Source organism: Molothrus aeneus, chromosome 20 (genome assembly GCF_037042795.1).
Source record: "Molothrus aeneus isolate 106 chromosome 20, BPBGC_Maene_1.0, whole genome shotgun sequence".
Lineage (NCBI taxonomy): Eukaryota > Metazoa > Chordata > Aves > Passeriformes > Icteridae > Molothrus > Molothrus aeneus.
Genome location: NC_089665.1, coordinates 6,808,863 through 6,823,964, shown reverse-complemented (window position 1 = coordinate 6,823,964; position 15,102 = coordinate 6,808,863). Strand labels below are relative to the sequence as shown.

The following is a 15,102-nucleotide window of genomic DNA, read 5'->3' as shown; positions in this document are numbered from 1 at the left end:
GGCGCAGGCGCCGCCTCTCTCCGAGGAGGGGCTCGGTGCTGGCGGCTGCAGCCCCCTCCCGCCGCTGAGCCCCCCGGAGCCCTCCTGCCACCGGCCCCCGAAGGATTTAACAGAATCGGGGATGTGGCACCTGGGGACGCGGCTCGGTGGTGGGCTTGGCAGTGCCGGGATAACGGCTGGGGTCGGGCTTAGAGGGCTTTTCCATCCTAAATTTTATGTTTCTGTGATTGTGGCCTTTCCGTGCTTAAATAGGGCTTAATAAAAGGGGAAGTGACTTTTTACATGAATAGATACCGAGGACAAGGGGAACTGGTTTTAAAATAAAATATGAGAGATTTAGATTAGATACTAGGAGAAAATTTTTATTTGTGAAGGGCTTGTTCAGGGAAGCTGTAGATGTCCCAACCCTGAAAGTGTCCAAGGCCAGGTTAACGGGGCTTGGAGCAATCTGGGATAGTGGAGCATGACAGGATTTGGAACTAGACAATTTTTCATTTTCAACCCAAACCATTCTATTCCACAGCCCTCCCTGCCTGGCCCGAGCTGGGGCTTGTCCTGCTGTCCCCAGGGCTCAGATCCCCCTTTGTCCCTGAGCTGGTGATGCTGCGGTGTCACCCCCATGGCAGGCAGGGACCCCCACGCTGATTCTGCAGAACTCCTCTTCAGGACCCTGTGTGACCAGCGAGGGGACCCAGGGTGCAGGCAAAGGGCACCAGGCACCGTGGTGGTCACGGTGAGGCTGTGACCACCCTGGCACGGCGTTCTGAACCCGTTTGGTACCAGCAGGAAGCAAATACCCATTGCTCGGTGGAAATTCAGAGCAGCTCTTCTGGGTGGGCTCTGGATTTGCATGATAAAAGAAAGAGCAGAGGCAGCCTGGGCCTCTTTTGTTTTCTTTTTTCCAGGCCAGACGTGCTCAGGGCAGAAATGCTTAAATGCTTTGGGCATTTCTCGGATGTGCTGGGAGGAGCAGCTTAAATCCTTGCCTCCAAAACCAGGTTGCTGCCAGGTCAGCCTGAGACTTAAATTCGAGTTGATGTTTGGATGTGACAGAGTCGCTCTTAATCCTCTCTGAATCCACTACGAAGGGACAGACAGAGGAAAGGGAATCATCCCACAAGGAAGGACGGCGAACGAGGCACCCCGAGAAGAGCAAAACTGCGGGAGCAGCTCGGCACAGAACCAGTAAGGAATTTCCCGATAAATCATTATTAATCAGGGGTAACCATAAGGGTTGTTGCAGCGTAGAGCAGCAGAGGGTTTGCTGCCCGGGAGCAGCAGAATTCAAACCATTCCCTTCGGCTTGTCCTGGCTAGCCCAGAGAGCTGAGCTTTGTTTTGCTCTTAATTTTGCTTTGCTTTGCTTTTTTGGGGGGGATCTGGATCTGGAACTGCAGCGGTTCCCAGCCTTGCCCTGGCGTTTCAGCCCCGTTTCCCGAGTTCTCCTCACCGGCTCTGCTCAGCCCTTGGCTGCAGGAGCTCCCCGGGGCCCTTTTATCCACCCAACCCCTCTCCTGGGATCTGCTCCTGGCAGGGAAGGGATCGCTGAGCCTTCATGGAGCTCTGGCTGGTGGTTGGGAGCCTGGAGCAGCAGGAGGGAGCTTTGTCTTAGCTGATCAGCCAAAGCAGCTCAGACATTGCCCAGCCCTTCTCCCCCAGAGCCTCCTGCAAGCCTGGCAGGGCTGTTGTCCCCCAGGGCTGGTTCAACAGGGATGGGATGATGCCCAAGTGCAGCGCTTGGGGACAATGCCAGCCCTGCCATAGCTGAGGCCAGGGGACAAGGAGTGGGGTGAGGGCTGCAGGAGAAGTTCTGCCCCAAAAGACAATGTCTGGTAGCTGCCCTCAGCTCCCCAGGGCTTCCAGGTGGAAATGCCTGTCTCAAAACCAAATAAAGCTCTTTCCAGCAAGATGCCAGGAACTGCCTGTGTCTGAGCTGGCAGAGGAAAGACCCCTGGAGAATTGGCACCCTGCCTGGATTTCTCTCCCCCAAAAGCTGCACCACTCCTGCCCGAGGGCTGGGACAGATCCCTTGGAGCTCCTGTCCCAGCAGAGGCAGAAGAGACAGGATTGCTGCAGCCTCGTGTGCATTTGCTCCTTGCCCCGATTAAATAAACATCCCAGAGTTATCAGGAGCTGCCAAAAGAGCTGAGTCGACATTAATTAGTAACTGAAAGATTGGTGGGAAAGGGAATGACGGGAGCAAAATACACAGGCCTTTGTTTGCCTTCTGCAGTGAAAGTGCTGAGGGCTCCTGGCCCCGGGCACTCACCTCTGGCCTCTGGTCCCCAGGCATGGAGGTGGCATCTGCCCCGTCAGAGGAGCCACCCTGCCTTGGGGTTCCCCAGGTCTGTTCCCAGTCTTGATGTTGAGAAAGCTGAATTCCCAAGAATAAGCCCTCCAAAATGGTGTTATTTTGGGCAAGCATAAGCCCGTGGGTTTTCCCTTTGTCTTCTGAGCACTGCTCCCCCATCCCATCTCATTTGGGTTTTTGGCTTTGCCAAGACCAGGCTGGGAAACAGCTGCTTGCTTTTACAGCATGAGGTATGTTGTGAAATGAGTGTGGCAGGACCTCAAAACTGGTTCCTGACTATCTGCTGTCCCTGCCCACTCTCTGAACAGTGCCCACCCTGCACCGGGGCTGGGGAGGAGGTGCTTACACCCCTCCCCAGCAGCCCTGTCCCCCTGCAGACACCCCCAGTTCAGCGTGGGCTGTGGGGGAAGCTGTGTGGGAGATCATCTCTGCCCCTTTCCCCTGTGCTGACCTTGGGCTGTTTGCTTTCCCCTCTGGGGCAGGCTGAGCAAACACTGGACGCTGCTGGGGCTCTGCTGTGCTCCAGCACAGTCGCAGGAGGGACACCCAGGATGAGGCTGCTCTTCCCTGCCCTCGTGCTGGCCCTGCTGGCCACCACCCGTGCTGCAGAAGGTGAGCTTTAGCCAGCCAACCCCTTGCCAGGTGCTTTGGGGATGGAGAAAGAGAGGTTCCTGGGCTGGTGGAGGGGCTGGGCAGGGTGGGGAGGGAGCGGATGGTGGCCATGGCCATGCTGGCTGTACCCTGCAGGATGGGGAGAAAGTGAGTGGGCAGTCAATGGTGCCGTGGCAAATCCCTGCCCATGCACAGCTGGGCTGCCAGCACTGAACTGGGAGCATGGCACAGCCCAGCCCGTGGCTCCCATCCCAGCAGGACCTGAGTGGGAGCAGGGACCACCCCAGTCCGTGGCTCCCATCCCAGCAGGACCTGAGCGGGAGCAGGGCAAGGAGCTGCTGTAGCCCCTGGTGATGGATTTGACCATGAAGGGGTGGGGTACCCCCAACCAGGACATCCCCAAGTTTGTTTTCCCCCATGGAGCTGGGCTGGGAGGGGAGGTCCCACTGCCCCACTCCACATTACCCCTCCTGAGCTGTGGGGTGGCTTTTGCAGACTCCTGCGAGGGCCGCTGTGAGGAAGGCTTCGATGCAGGGCACAAGTGCCAGTGTGACACTCTCTGTGTGTACTACCAGAGCTGCTGCAGTGACTACTCCACTGTCTGCAAAGCCAAAGGTACTGTCCCCATGGCCACCCTTCTGGCCAGGGCACCGGGGGAATGGGTGCTCCACAGCGTGGAGTCTGTGCTGGCTCAGCTCTGCACCCACCTGTGGCTGAGGGGTGAAGTCAGCACCAGGATTTGCTGCAGCACAGGGGGGTTTTGGGAGCTGGCTCATTGCCATCTGGAGTGAGGGATCTGTGCTAATTGGATAGATTGGTTAGTAGGAAAAATGTCTTCTCTGAAAGGGTGTTCAGGCATTCAGTAGGCTGCCCAGGTGGAATCATCATCCATGGAACTGTTCCAAAAATTGTGTACTTGTGGCACTTGGGGACATGGTTGGCAGTGCTGGGTTGAATTGGACTTGAGGGCTTTTCCAACCTTAATGACTCCATGATTCTATAAATCCCTATTGCCTGGGAGGGAGCATCTCCTGCTCCCAAACCCAGGGGGAACCAACCTGCTCCCTCCTGCAGTGACCCGGGGAGACGTCTTTGCCTTGCCGGAGGACGATTACCTGGACTACAACCTCACTGTCGACTTTGTCACCGAGGAGGTGCCTGTGGCAGACCCCACAGAGCTGCCCACAGCCCCAGTGCCGGTGGAGACCACGCCAGAGAGCAAGCCAAACCCTGAGGAGACACTGCCAGAGGTGCCCAGCACGACCCCAAGTGTGTCTGAGGAGCCTGAGGAGCTGTGCAGCGGGAAACCTTTTGATGCCTTCACCGACCTGAAGAACGGTTCCCTTTATGCTTTCCGAGGTACTTTGGGGACCTTCCCCAGGCACATGGGACATGCTGCCATGCTGTCACCCTGTGCTGGTGTCTGCAGTCCCTCCTGCTGCCCCTACCTCTTCTCTCTCCCCAGGGAAGTACTTCTATGAGCTGGACAAGACCAGTGTGAGGCCTGGCTACCCCAAGCTCATCAGTGATGTGTGGGGCATCGAGGGCCCCATCGATGCAGCCTTCACACGTATCAACTGCCAGGGCAAGACTTACCTCTTCAAGGTGGGCTGCAGGGCTGGGGGTACTCCCAGAATGGCCAGTACAACCCCCCAACCCACCCTATATCCCCTTCTGGCACCTCCCATACACCCACACACACAGTGGTTGCCAGAAACCCCAAATCCCTGTGGTTGTTCTGGGACCCCAAGCAACCACAGCCTCATGAAGGGGCTCCCCATCATCCATTCACTCCTTCTGGCAAACCCATGGCTGGGGAATGTTGCACCTGTGACCCTTCTCTGTCCCCCACCCCTCAGGGCACCCAGTACTGGCGCTTTGATGATGGAGCCCTGGATGCTGGGTACCCTCGGGACATCTCTGAGGGCTTTGAGGGCATCCCTGACAACGTGGATGCAGCGTTCGCCCTGCCTGCCCACAGCTACCACGGCAACGAGAGAGTCTACTTCTTCAAGGGTAAGGGGGGCTGCCCCCTGCTCCTGGCAGAGCCTGGCACCACTGGGCACCCCTCCAGTGCTTGTCCCCTTGTCCCCCCCACCCCTAACACCCTGCTCGTCCTCTCCTAGACAAGTACTACTGGTCCTACGACTTCGCCCAGCAGCCCACGCAGGCCGACTGTGAGAAGTCCTCGCCCTCCACGGTGTTCAAGCACTATGCCTTCATGAACAGGGACAGCTGGGAGGATGTTTTCCAGCTCCTCTTTGGCAGCAGGATGCGTAAGGGCTGGGAAGGGTTGGCAGGTCCCAACAGCGGGCACTGACAGGGCATGCAGACACCCAAAGAGGAGGCAGCGATGCCTGAAAGCAAAGGTGGGCAGGATGAGCCATCACATCCTGCCCAGGCCATGCACAGGAACTCCCCAGGCCACAGCTGCACCTCCCACAGCATCCCCAATCCCACCCTCACAGCCCTTATGCCCCCCATGACCAAACCCATCAGCAGCTGCCTCACACCACGGTGCCACTGCTGGGGACTGTTTATTGTCACTGGAGCTGGAGATGCCACAGCAAAACCCCAGCCCTGAGCAGGGAGAATGAAAGATAGAGAGGAGGAGAAGGGGGCTCAGCAGATCCCAGCCAAGGGGGTGGGGGGGCCACTCCTGGCTCAGCCTGGCCTGTGTCATTGTCACACATCCCATTCTGGCTGGGATCCCTTGGAGCATTCCTGTGGGTCTCGGGCACGCTGCTGTCCCTCTCACTCAGCCTCTGCTCCTTTTGCAGCCGGGGCAAACGGCCCGGGGTACATCAGCCGGGACTGGCGGGGCGTGCCCAGCCGCCTGGACGCTGCCATGGCCGGCAGGATCTACGTGGCCTCCCAGCAGCCCCGCAGGAGGAAGTCTCGCCGCCAGCGCAAGAGGTACAACCACCACCGGTCACTGAACTTGGGATTCTGGAGCTGGCTGCAGAATGACCCCGACTCGTCAGGTGTTGAAAGCGATGGGCTGTCGGGCTCCACGTGTGAGATGCTCCAGAGTGTTTACTTCTTTGTGGGAGGTGAGTCTGGTCTGGCAGGATCCGGGAATGATGCGGGATCAGGGCTGCTGGGGCATGGGGAGGGCGCCTCTCTCTCTGCAATGGCTCTGGGATGCAGTGGGAAGGTGCTGGCAGTGAGGGCTGGCAGCTCCCCAGAGCTGGGGACAGTCCTGACTGCCATGTCCCCTTCCCCAGACAAGTACTACCGTGTCAACCTGCGCACCAAGCGCGTGGACCTGGTGCGGCCGCGCTACCCCCGCTCCATCGCCCAGTACTGGCTGGACTGCCCCCAGCCCGGGGAGGAGAGCACCTGATGGGATCCCTGGACCCACCAGCAGCACAGCCCCAGCTAGACAGAAATAAACTGTGAGGGCCAAGCAGGCTGGAGAGCTCTGTCTGTCCTTCCATCCAACCGTCTGGGCCATGGTTTGTGCAGTCCTCGCAGTCCAAGGTCCTGTGTCCCCAAGGGCTGTGGTTGTCCCCCCAGTCTGTGCCAGATCCCTGATGTTGGCCCCATCCATGGTGTGCCTGTGGCAGCTCAGATCTGCTCTGCCAGCCAGTCCAGTGCCTCTTCCCACTGGAGGAGAGGGACGGTGCCGGCAGCTGCCAGCAGGGAGCAGCAGGGTCAGGTCTCCATCTCCCCAGGATCAGTGCACAGCCCTACCTGTGAGAGGCTGAGCAGGATTGGGTGCCCATCCAAGGCCCTGCCTGCTCTCCCAGCACTGCCCCGCTCACCTCTGGGCTCTGGCAGCCCTGGCCATGGTGGTGCTGAAGGGATGACCCTTCCCTCAGGGCTGGGGATGCGCTCAGGACCTGGCAGCTCTCGCTGCAGTGGGTGCTGCTGAGACAAACTCCTGCTCCTGCCACGACTCCTGCCATGAGGGCACACAAACCATCCCTACCCACACAAACCTCACCTACCATCCCACCACTCCCCAAAACTCCAGGGAACTCCTGAGCTGCAGCTGATGCCCAAGGAGTGGCTCTCACCGTTGCCTCTGGTGCGGCTGGGGGTGATGTGAGCCAGGCAGAGCCGCGTCCTCCTGTCCAGCACTTCTATCAGGGGGCACCGGCTGTGGCACAGCGGGCACTGGCAGCACCTGGGGGTGAGCAGAGCGGTCAGGGTGGCTGTGCCACCTCTATGCCACCCTTCCAAAGGGACCCCTGGGGCTGTACCTGGAACATGGTGGCATTAGCTGGCCCAGGGCAGCACTGTGGGCAGCTGGGGTGGCTGGAGGCAGGAGGGAGCTTCTGCAAGAGAGGACAGCAGTGAGTGGGTGGTTGTGCATGGGTGGGTGGTGTGTGCATGGGTAGGTGGTTGTGTATGGATGGGGGGTTGTGCATGGCTGGGTGGTGTGTGCATGGGTGGGTACTGTGTGCATGGGTGGGTGGTTGTGCATGGGTGGGTGCTGTGTGCATGGGTGGGTGGTTGTGTATGGATGGGGGGTTGTGCATGGCTGGGTGCTGTGTGCATGTGTGGGTGGTTGTTCATGGGTGGGTGCTGTGTGCATGGGTGGGTGGTTGTGCATGGCTGGGTGCTGTGTGCATGCTCTCCCGGCTGTGGTTGCAGGCTGCAGAGCCCTCCCTCTCACCGGCAGCCGGGGCACAGAGCTGGGTGTGGTTTCGGGCCGCCGCTGCCTCACCGGGAGCTGCTGGGGGACGTGCAGGCTGTGGGCATTCCGCAGCAGGGGCTGGCTGTCACAGGAGCTGCCTCTGTGGGATGGGCCAGCTGGGATGTGCCCTCTGAGGTGTGGGGACAGATGGGAATGCCTGGGGAGCAGTAAGGAAGCCCGGCAGGGCATTGGCAGCCTCCAGAGAGCCCTGCCCAGCCCCACGGAGTCACCGAGGGAGGCTGGTTGGTGCAGGGTGCTGCCCGGCCAGGGGCTCTGGCTGCCCTGGCAGCCCCTTAATCCCCTATTCAGGGGTCCCACACAAGCTTCCCATACCTCATCTGCTCGTTCTCCACCACGAAGTCCCGCAGGAGACCGTAGAGGCTGGGCCAGGCCGGGGTTCCCTCTGGTGGGAGCTGCCCTGCAGGGCCGTGCCTGTCTCCAGAGCCCACCCATGCCTTTGGAGGGTTCCGTGCGACCTCCGTGCCCCTCACTGGCACTCTGGGCAGGCACAGCTGCTGGCGCAGGGAGAGGTTTTCCAGCTGCAGAGCATGGATTTCTTGCTCCAAGGTTTGCAGCAGCTTCTCCCGGGACACCTGGGAGGGGTGGGTGGATAAAGGGGGGGTGGGTCAGGAGGGTCCCAGCAGCGGGGAGAGGAGCTCAGAGGGGGTCCCTGTCTGCAATACCCTGTTGGCCAGGGGTCTGGTGGTGACCCTGCGGGCACGGCTGGCGTAATGCAGAGTGCTCAGGGTCTCTGAGAGGCAGCGTGAGGATGGGGAGATGCAGGCGACCTGCCAACGGGCAAGACATGCAGGTGGGCTGTCATCCAGAGGGTCACCATTCTTTTCCAGCCCTCCCCTCCACGGGGTGAGACCCCTGCCCAGCCTCCTGCATGTTTTACCATCAGGGTGATGCCCGAGCCGCCCAGGGAGCGAGCCAGCAGCCGGGTGAGCTTGCTGTCCCGGTAGGGGACGTGCGTTCGCTTCCCTCGGGGTTTGGCCAGCAGGGAGATGCAGTGTCCTGCCGGAGGATGAGCCACACAGGATGTGACAAGGCTCTGGTGGGGGCGCTCCCAGGGCGGGTTCCCCAGCCCTTACCCAGCGCCAGGAGGCTGCGGTTGATGCTGTTGGCCTCCACGGAGAGCTCCCCGCTGGAGCCAGTCTCCTTCACCCGCTCGCTGCCAGCCAGGTCCACGAAGCACAGCGTGCCCTGCTTGCTGGGACAGGCGCTGGCCTGCAGAACCACGTTGGGGGGTGATGCTTTGGCCCCCATCACCCCTTCCCCATGGCCCACAGCGCTGTCCCGACTCTTGGGTCTTGGATAGGATTCCCGGCTGCTCACTCCAGCCCCACCCCGGTATCCTTGAGGAGAGCATGACCCCCCCACCGTGGGGCTGTTTGCACCCCCGCGCTGAGCCCCTGAGCCCCCCAGCCCTGCCCAGGAGCGGGATGCGCGCTCACGGCTCGGCTGCGGACGTGGATGGTCAGAAGGGCGTGGCTGCGGCTCGAGTGCCTGTTGAGGGCATGTGCCGAGGTCCGGCGCCTCTGGGATCCTGCCGAGGGAGGAATTGATTACATGGCACCCCCCATCCCTGCCCCACCCCACAGCATCCACTGCTCAGCATCCCCTGCCAGACCAGAGCTGCCTTGGCCGCTCCTCTTGGCTGCTATCGGAGCGCCACCAGCCCTGGGATGGTCTGCGGGGGGCTGAATCCCCCCACACCGGGTCTTGCACGCCCTGAACATGTCCCAGCCCCGTGCCTGCGGCTCAGCACCTTGCAGGAGCAGGTTGACGATGGCCTCCAGGCTCTCGAATTCCACACTGAGCTGGTTCTCCACGTAGAAGCCGCGGGATTTGCTCCAGCGCAGGGGCAGGGCGCACGGTGGTCCCGGGCTCAGCAGGTCCCGGACCTGGGGTATGGCAGGAGGAACGCACCGGGAGAGGGGGGCAAGGGGTGCCAGCAGGGCCGGAGGGGGCGGCTGGGCAGGCACTTACCTGTTCGTTGTAGATCTCCAGGTAGGAAGCGCTGAGAGCCAGGTCAGAGGCACGGCTCCGGCTCTGCTCCAGGAGGCAGGTGAAGGATCTCTGCATCAGCCCCAGCAGGGCAGGGGACGCCGGCTGGGTGTCGCTCTGCAGAGATGCCAGGATGGTGAGCGGTCACATCGGGCACCCGCCTGCACCGTGACCGGACGGGGAGAGCTCATCCCACGACCAGGATCAGGTCAGGTGGTCAGCGTTGTACCTGGCCGAGAGGTCCCATCAGGGTGTAGGTCTTCCCCGAGCCGGTCTGCCCGAAGGCAAAGACGGTGCAGGAGAAGCTGTGGAAGATGCTGAGCGTCAGGCACGGCCGCAGGCGGTGGCACAGCGATGCCACCTCCCGACACAGCCCGGGCAGTGCAAACCCGCCGGAAAGGCCCGGCGTGGGCTGTCGGGAGGGTTGGGGTCCGCGGGGGGCTCTCCGGGACTCACCCGTCCATGGCCAACTCCACCAGCTGCCTCATCCCGCTGCCTTCGAACACAGCCTCCTGCGAGGCGCCGGCGTCGAACACGGCGCTGAAGCCGAAGGTGGCATCGTGCCTGGCCGCGCTCACCTGGCCGTGGGAACAGCGGCGGCTCAGGGGGTGCCGCAGCCCTTCCCAAGCCTGACACCCCCGCGGGGAGGTGGCACTTACGTGCACGGCGCCGTCACCGAGGCTGTGCACCACTTGCTGGTCACCTCGCCGCGTCTCCGTGCAGGTCAGTGGCCGGACCCTAAAGGTGGGGTGTGGACGGGGACACAGAGGTGTCGCTGCACGGGGACCCTGCGGAGCCCTGCTGTGACCTCGCCCCAGGCAGGGAGGTTCCTGCCGCGTCCCTGAGCCCTTTCGTCTCACCTTACCTTAGCACCACTCTCAGACGAGTCTCTCTGCCCTCCATGGGCCCTCCCCGCTCCTCTCCAGGACTCCTTTGGGAAACAGAGGGCAGCAGGGTGGTGGGTGCCCCCCAGCTGGGGGGTTCTGCCCGCGGGCACCCCGGGGGCTGGGGTAGAGGGACCCCCGGTCATGCTGTGCTCGCACCGTGCTCCCACCTCCACTGTGCCCTGAGGCCTGGCAGGGGACTGAGCTCACTGTCCCCGCCATGTCGCCGCAGAAGGACGGTCCTGTCCCCCCCCAGCCTTTTTGGGATGCCACCCCCCGCTGCCTGTATCAGCCGGGCAGTCACTGCCCAAGTCCTGCTGCTCCAGGACGGGGTGGCCTCTGTCTCCTCCATCTCCCTGACAACTTACGGTCTGTCCTGGCCCCGTGGGAGCGTCCTGGGCCGGGGGTCCGGCTGGGGGTCCCCACCCCGCTCCCCCTCTGGTTCCATGCGGCCCCGAGCACGCGGTGGTCGGGGTGCCCGCAGCGCCCGGCCGGTCCCGGTGGGAGCCACCCTCAGCCGGCCCCGGCTGCCCCGCACAACCGGTACCACCCCTCCGGTTAAACATTGACCGTGCCAGCCCTGCGGGAGAGCGGCGGTCGCACGGCGGGGGGCGAGCGGGGGAGGGAGCGCAAGGGGCGGGTGGCAGGTGGGTCCCCGAGCCCTGGGATCCTCACGGGCCCCACCGTGCCCCTGTACGAGCAGCTGGTGCGGGCACCAGTCCCCGGGGATGCTGGGGAGTCAGTGGGGCTGTCGGGGCTCTGCCATCGGGGGCGCGGAGCTGGGATCGGCCCCGGGAGCCCTTGGGAAGGGCTGGGGCGGGGGGGGACAGCACCGCCCGCTCGGGGCGGTCCCAGCCCGCCGGGGGGGACCCAGGGGGGATAAAAGCCGGGGCGGCGGCGGCCCCGGGGGAGCCGGGCAGGATGAGCGCGGCCCCGGGCACCTCCCGCGCTCCCCAGCCGCTGCTCCGCTTCCCCGACGGGGCGGGCGGGCCGGGCGGCGGGCGGGCGGCAGGCGGGGGCGGCGCCCCGGGGCCGTGCCCCTGTCCCTGTCCGGGGGGGCCGCGGAAGCGGCGGCGGACCACGTTCAGCCGGGGGCAGCTGTCCGAGCTGGAGCGGGCCTTCGCCGCCGTGCCCTACCCGGACATCGCCACCCGGGAGCGCCTGGCCGAGCTCACCCAGCTGCCCGAGGCCAAGATCCAGGTGAGCGCAGGCGGGATCCTCCCCTCCATCCTTTCCTCTTTCCTTCCCGGGGTACCCTCTCCTCCGCGGGACCACCCTGTCGGGGTACTCTCGGCGTCTCACAGCTCCCCTCGCCCGTCCCAGGTCTGGTTCCAGAACCGCCGCGCCCGCAGGATCCGTAGCGCCAAGCCGGAGCCGCCACCGCTACCGCCGCTGCCGCCGCCCGGGGAGCGGGGTCCTCCCGCGGCACCTCCCGACGGCAGCATCCCGTGCCCGGCCCCTGCCCTGCCGCCGCCGCCATCCCACAGTCCCGCTCGGGGCCTCCCCACCTCGCTGGGCTCCATCTCCGACCTCATCTACAGCGCGGCCATCACCAACCTGGGCGAGCCATAGCCGTGGCAAGGACCCCTGGCTCCTGGGGACCCTCCTGGCACCGTGGCCCCCCCGGATTAGCGCCACGATTTCATTAGGGTGTGGAATTACTGCCGGTCCCAAAGGCTCCGAGGATGTCATCCAATATCCTAAATGCCGGTGCGGCCACAGCAGGGACAGCTCCCCATCAGCTCCCTAATACCGACTAATCTTTTGGAAAAAATACCTTAATCTGAGGCCGTGTCCAGGGATGATTGTGGCGCGGCCGCCCCTAATCCGCAGGCACGTTCGCAGGTGCCGGCAGATCTCCCTGGATCAGATATTAAACCATGTTTCCAGGGGGGCTTAGCTGCCATCAGAGCATTAATCACTGTGTCTGGCCCTGGCAGAGTGCCCACCAGGCAGGTGTCCGGGTCCCCAGGGCCTGCTGTGGGTGTCCCCTCCCTGCTGTGGGTACACTGAGCTGGCTCTGCTCTCTGTCCCACAGCACCTGGAAAACCCCTGGGCTCAGTGTTGAGGGGTGTTCCCTCGCTAACTCCAGAATCTGGGCACCCTTTGGCAGGGGGTTGGGAGCACCGTGCATCCCTCACTGTGCAGGCACAGGAAGGTTTGGACAGGAGATGCAGAGGGAGAGGGAAGATTCACGTCTCTGCAGTGGCTTAGATGCCACATCAATGTTTCTCCTACCAACCAATACCTCCCAATACGCAGGAACACACAGTGTTATTTATTCCCAGAATAAAAGGACAGGAATTTCCCAGAACAGGGATGGGAGGAGCTGATGCCCCTCTCCCTCCTGGGGTGGTCGGAGTCCACAGCCATTCCCTCTCCTGTTCTGCAGCTCTGGGAATTCCAACTCATGATTCATTTCAGGAGCAGGAAGCAAAGGACGAGCCTGAGGAATGCAGCAGGAACAGGCACAGACAGGACAAGATCTGTCCCAGATTAGCAGCTCCTGAAGAGGACAAAATCCTCCAGCATGAAGCCCGCAGTCCATGGTCACAGTTTCCCAAGGTCCCCTTCGAGGGTCCGCACCATCACGTACAGCTCGGCCAAGCCCACCACCGAGGCCACGATGACAGCTGACAGGACACGCTGGGGACACAAAAGAGACAGAGAGGTGACCCTGGGTGTCCAGCCTGGCCAGCACACAGCACAGAGGGGCTCCAGGGGCTGGCTCACTCACCGCAGCTGTCTCTGCGAAGACGTACTGGCTGCCCAGGTAGGTGCAGGCAAAGGCGGCCACCACGGTGACAATGAAGTTGAAGATGGTGATGACAACGGCTTTCACGGAGCGAACTGGGGACACAGGGGTGGAGGAGCTGGTTTTAGGTAAGGCTGGACACAAGGTGTAATCATGCCCAACTGCCTCAGCTGTAGGTGTAATCCTGGGGGAGTCACATGCTTGGTGCCTCCAGAAATATTGGTGAGAATGACCAAGAGGCTCCTTTATTCAAGGAACACTTCAGTGCATGAAAACTTCCTGGTGAGATATTCCGACAGGGAAGGGCTGTCACCAGCTGGAGATGGAACAGTTCCCATGCCTGACCTGCCACATGTCAACAGGACAGGGAGCCACTCACCTTGCCTCCCAAATTCAGCCAATGGCCCGTTCATCTCCTGAAAGAAGGGATTGAAACAGCTTGTGATCACTTGTATTTTCATGTTAATATGTTAATGTTATTACTGTGTGTGCAGAATAAAAGCAATGCCAGTGCCCTGTCTTGTCCACAAGACTGAGATTTTGGGTGGGTGGGCTTTGTGGGGGAGCAGCAATTTCACAGCACACAGGTTTCTCTGAGATTTTGCACAAGCTCTGCTAAAACCACCCTGGATTACAGATCCCAGCATGGTTTGGCTTGGAAGGGACCTTGAAGACCATCTTGTTCTAGCTCCTGCCATGAGCAGGGACACCTTTCACTAAACCAGGTCAAACGTGGAGGGGTCCATCTTGGCAGAGAGCAAAGCAGATCTTCCCATGAGAGTTAATGTGCCCTGGATGCCAGGTACAGTGTGGAAGGGCAGAATGGGATCCCAAGGATTGCCAGCAGGAAGGGATGCTGACTTGTCTGAGCAGTCACCCTGCCAGAACATCTCAGCTCTCTCAGGAAAGAATGAGTGCCCACATATGATCTTGTATTTTCAGCTTTTACGTTGACATGAATGAGGCAATTTTAAAACTATGACAAAAATTTAACCAGCACAGATGCTCCCAGTCAAACATTTATGGCATGTGCTCAGTCTCCCAGAACAGAACCTGAGATCTTTGTCACAGTGAGCAGTTCCCAAAAGTATGTCTAATTCACCACCCTATTAACCCTGTCCTACCTCCGTCCTCAACACCGGATCTGTTCCTGATGTGTTTCCAGTGTGCTCTCCTCCTATGCCTTCCACATCCCCTCTGCACTGCACTCTCTCTAAGGGGGACGAATCCCGGCAGCAGGTACTGCAGCAGCCCCTCACCTGGCCAGTGATGTTGCGGGTCATCCGCTGGTACTCCTCGTGTGCCAGCTTGGCCTTGATCCGCTCCAGCCGTGCCACCAGCTCGGGGTTCTGCGGGAGGCACAGACCCACCGTGAGGCCCGGGAGCCGCTGCCTCCTCCCGCGACTCCGGGCCGGCCCTCACTCACCCGCGGCGGCACCGGCACCTCGGGCAGGTGGATCTCGCATCCTTCCAGCAGCTCGTGTAGGTGCAGCGGAGACCCTGCGGGCGGGGCACGGGGCGGTCACGGCGCGATCCCGGCCGCGGTCACGGCGCGATCCCGGCGCAGCGCGGCCTACCTGCCTCCCTCAGCGCGGCGTGCAGCCTCCGCAGCAGCCCGAACGGCACCAGCCCTCCTTCCTCCGCCAGCGCCTCCTCCAACTCATCCCTCAGCCCGGCGGGCAGCGCCGCCAGCTCTCCAGCCCGCACCGCCCGCCGCAGCCGCGGCCCAGCCCGCACCGCCGACGCCATGTTGGGCCCGGCCGGCGTTGCCGGGGCGACCGGGAGGGGCGGCGAGGGGAACCATAGAGACGGCGGGGCGGGGCGGAGCGGCGCGGCCGCGGGCGGGCGGGGCGGGCGGCGCGGGGCACTGTGGGCCGCGGGCGGTG

At 62.2% G+C, this 15,102-nt stretch overlaps 4 protein-coding genes across 4 annotated transcripts; 2 read left to right on the top strand and 2 right to left on the bottom strand.

Annotated features, from left to right (window-relative positions):
- The first annotated feature begins 941 nt into the window (after positions 1-941).
- Positions 942-6,334, top strand: VTN (vitronectin). The gene is made up of 9 exons (XM_066563713.1): positions 942-1,185; positions 2,793-2,922; positions 3,418-3,537; positions 3,997-4,281; positions 4,388-4,527; positions 4,782-4,938; positions 5,049-5,198; positions 5,703-5,975; positions 6,150-6,334. Exons 2-9 carry the CDS (start codon positions 2,862-2,864, stop codon positions 6,266-6,268), a joined length of 1,305 nt encoding a protein of 434 aa, XP_066419810.1. The 5' UTR covers positions 942-1,185; positions 2,793-2,861; the 3' UTR covers positions 6,269-6,334.
- Positions 6,335-6,400: 66 nt separating this feature from the next.
- LOC136565227 (kinesin-like protein KIF12) lies at positions 6,401-11,027 on the bottom strand. Its single transcript, XM_066563712.1, is given in 19 exon segments — positions 6,401-6,557; positions 6,690-6,826; positions 6,945-7,054; positions 7,131-7,205; positions 7,547-7,724; positions 7,901-8,160; positions 8,251-8,355; positions 8,466-8,584; positions 8,662-8,797; positions 9,025-9,116; positions 9,287-9,311; positions 9,313-9,474; positions 9,560-9,694; positions 9,807-9,882; positions 10,034-10,155; positions 10,237-10,315; positions 10,443-10,508; positions 10,830-10,960; positions 10,962-11,027. Coding segments are annotated over 19 exon segments (2,139 nt in total). The 3' UTR covers positions 6,401-6,492.
- A 355-nt stretch (positions 11,028-11,382) lies between these two features.
- Positions 11,383-12,115, top strand: SEBOX (SEBOX homeobox). Its single transcript, XM_066563716.1, has 2 exons — positions 11,383-11,661; positions 11,785-12,115. Exons 1-2 carry the CDS (start codon positions 11,383-11,385, stop codon positions 12,031-12,033), a joined length of 528 nt encoding a protein of 175 aa, XP_066419813.1. The 3' UTR covers positions 12,034-12,115.
- A 601-nt stretch (positions 12,116-12,716) lies between these two features.
- Positions 12,717-14,983, bottom strand: TMEM199 (transmembrane protein 199). Its single transcript, XM_066563715.1, has 6 exons — positions 14,794-14,983; positions 14,643-14,716; positions 14,476-14,565; positions 13,596-13,632; positions 13,199-13,311; positions 12,717-13,107 (listed from the first exon to the last, which is right to left on the bottom strand). Exons 1-6 carry the CDS (start codon positions 14,963-14,965, stop codon positions 13,012-13,014), a joined length of 582 nt encoding a protein of 193 aa, XP_066419812.1. The 5' UTR covers positions 14,966-14,983; the 3' UTR covers positions 12,717-13,011.
- Positions 14,984-15,102: the final 119 nt, after the last annotated feature.

Bases quoted from the DNA above. Each gene is read 5' to 3' on its own strand.
- VTN (XM_066563713.1), top strand. From the start codon at position 2,862: ATGAGGCTGCTCTTCCCTGCCCTCGTGCTGGCCCTGCTGGCCACCACC. The intron at 3,538-3,996 runs GTACTGTCCCCA...TCCCTCCTGCAG, and splicing joins CACTGTCTGCAAAGCCAAAG to TGACCCGGGGAGACGTCTTT. The intron at 4,282-4,387 runs GTACTTTGGGGA...CTCTCTCCCCAG, and splicing joins TTCCCTTTATGCTTTCCGAG to GGAAGTACTTCTATGAGCTG.
- SEBOX (XM_066563716.1), top strand. From the start codon at position 11,383: ATGAGCGCGGCCCCGGGCACCTCCCGCGCTCCCCAGCCGCTGCTCCGC. The intron at 11,662-11,784 runs GTGAGCGCAGGC...CGCCCGTCCCAG, and splicing joins TGCCCGAGGCCAAGATCCAG to GTCTGGTTCCAGAACCGCCG.
- TMEM199 (XM_066563715.1), bottom strand. From the start codon at position 14,965: ATGGCGTCGGCGGTGCGGGCTGGGCCGCGGCTGCGGCGGGCGGTGCGG. The intron at 14,717-14,793 runs GTAGGCCGCGCT...CCCCGCCCGCAG, and splicing joins CGCCGCGCTGAGGGAGGCAG to GGTCTCCGCTGCACCTACAC. The intron at 14,566-14,642 runs GTGAGTGAGGGC...TGCCTCCCGCAG, and splicing joins AGGTGCCGGTGCCGCCGCGG to AACCCCGAGCTGGTGGCACG.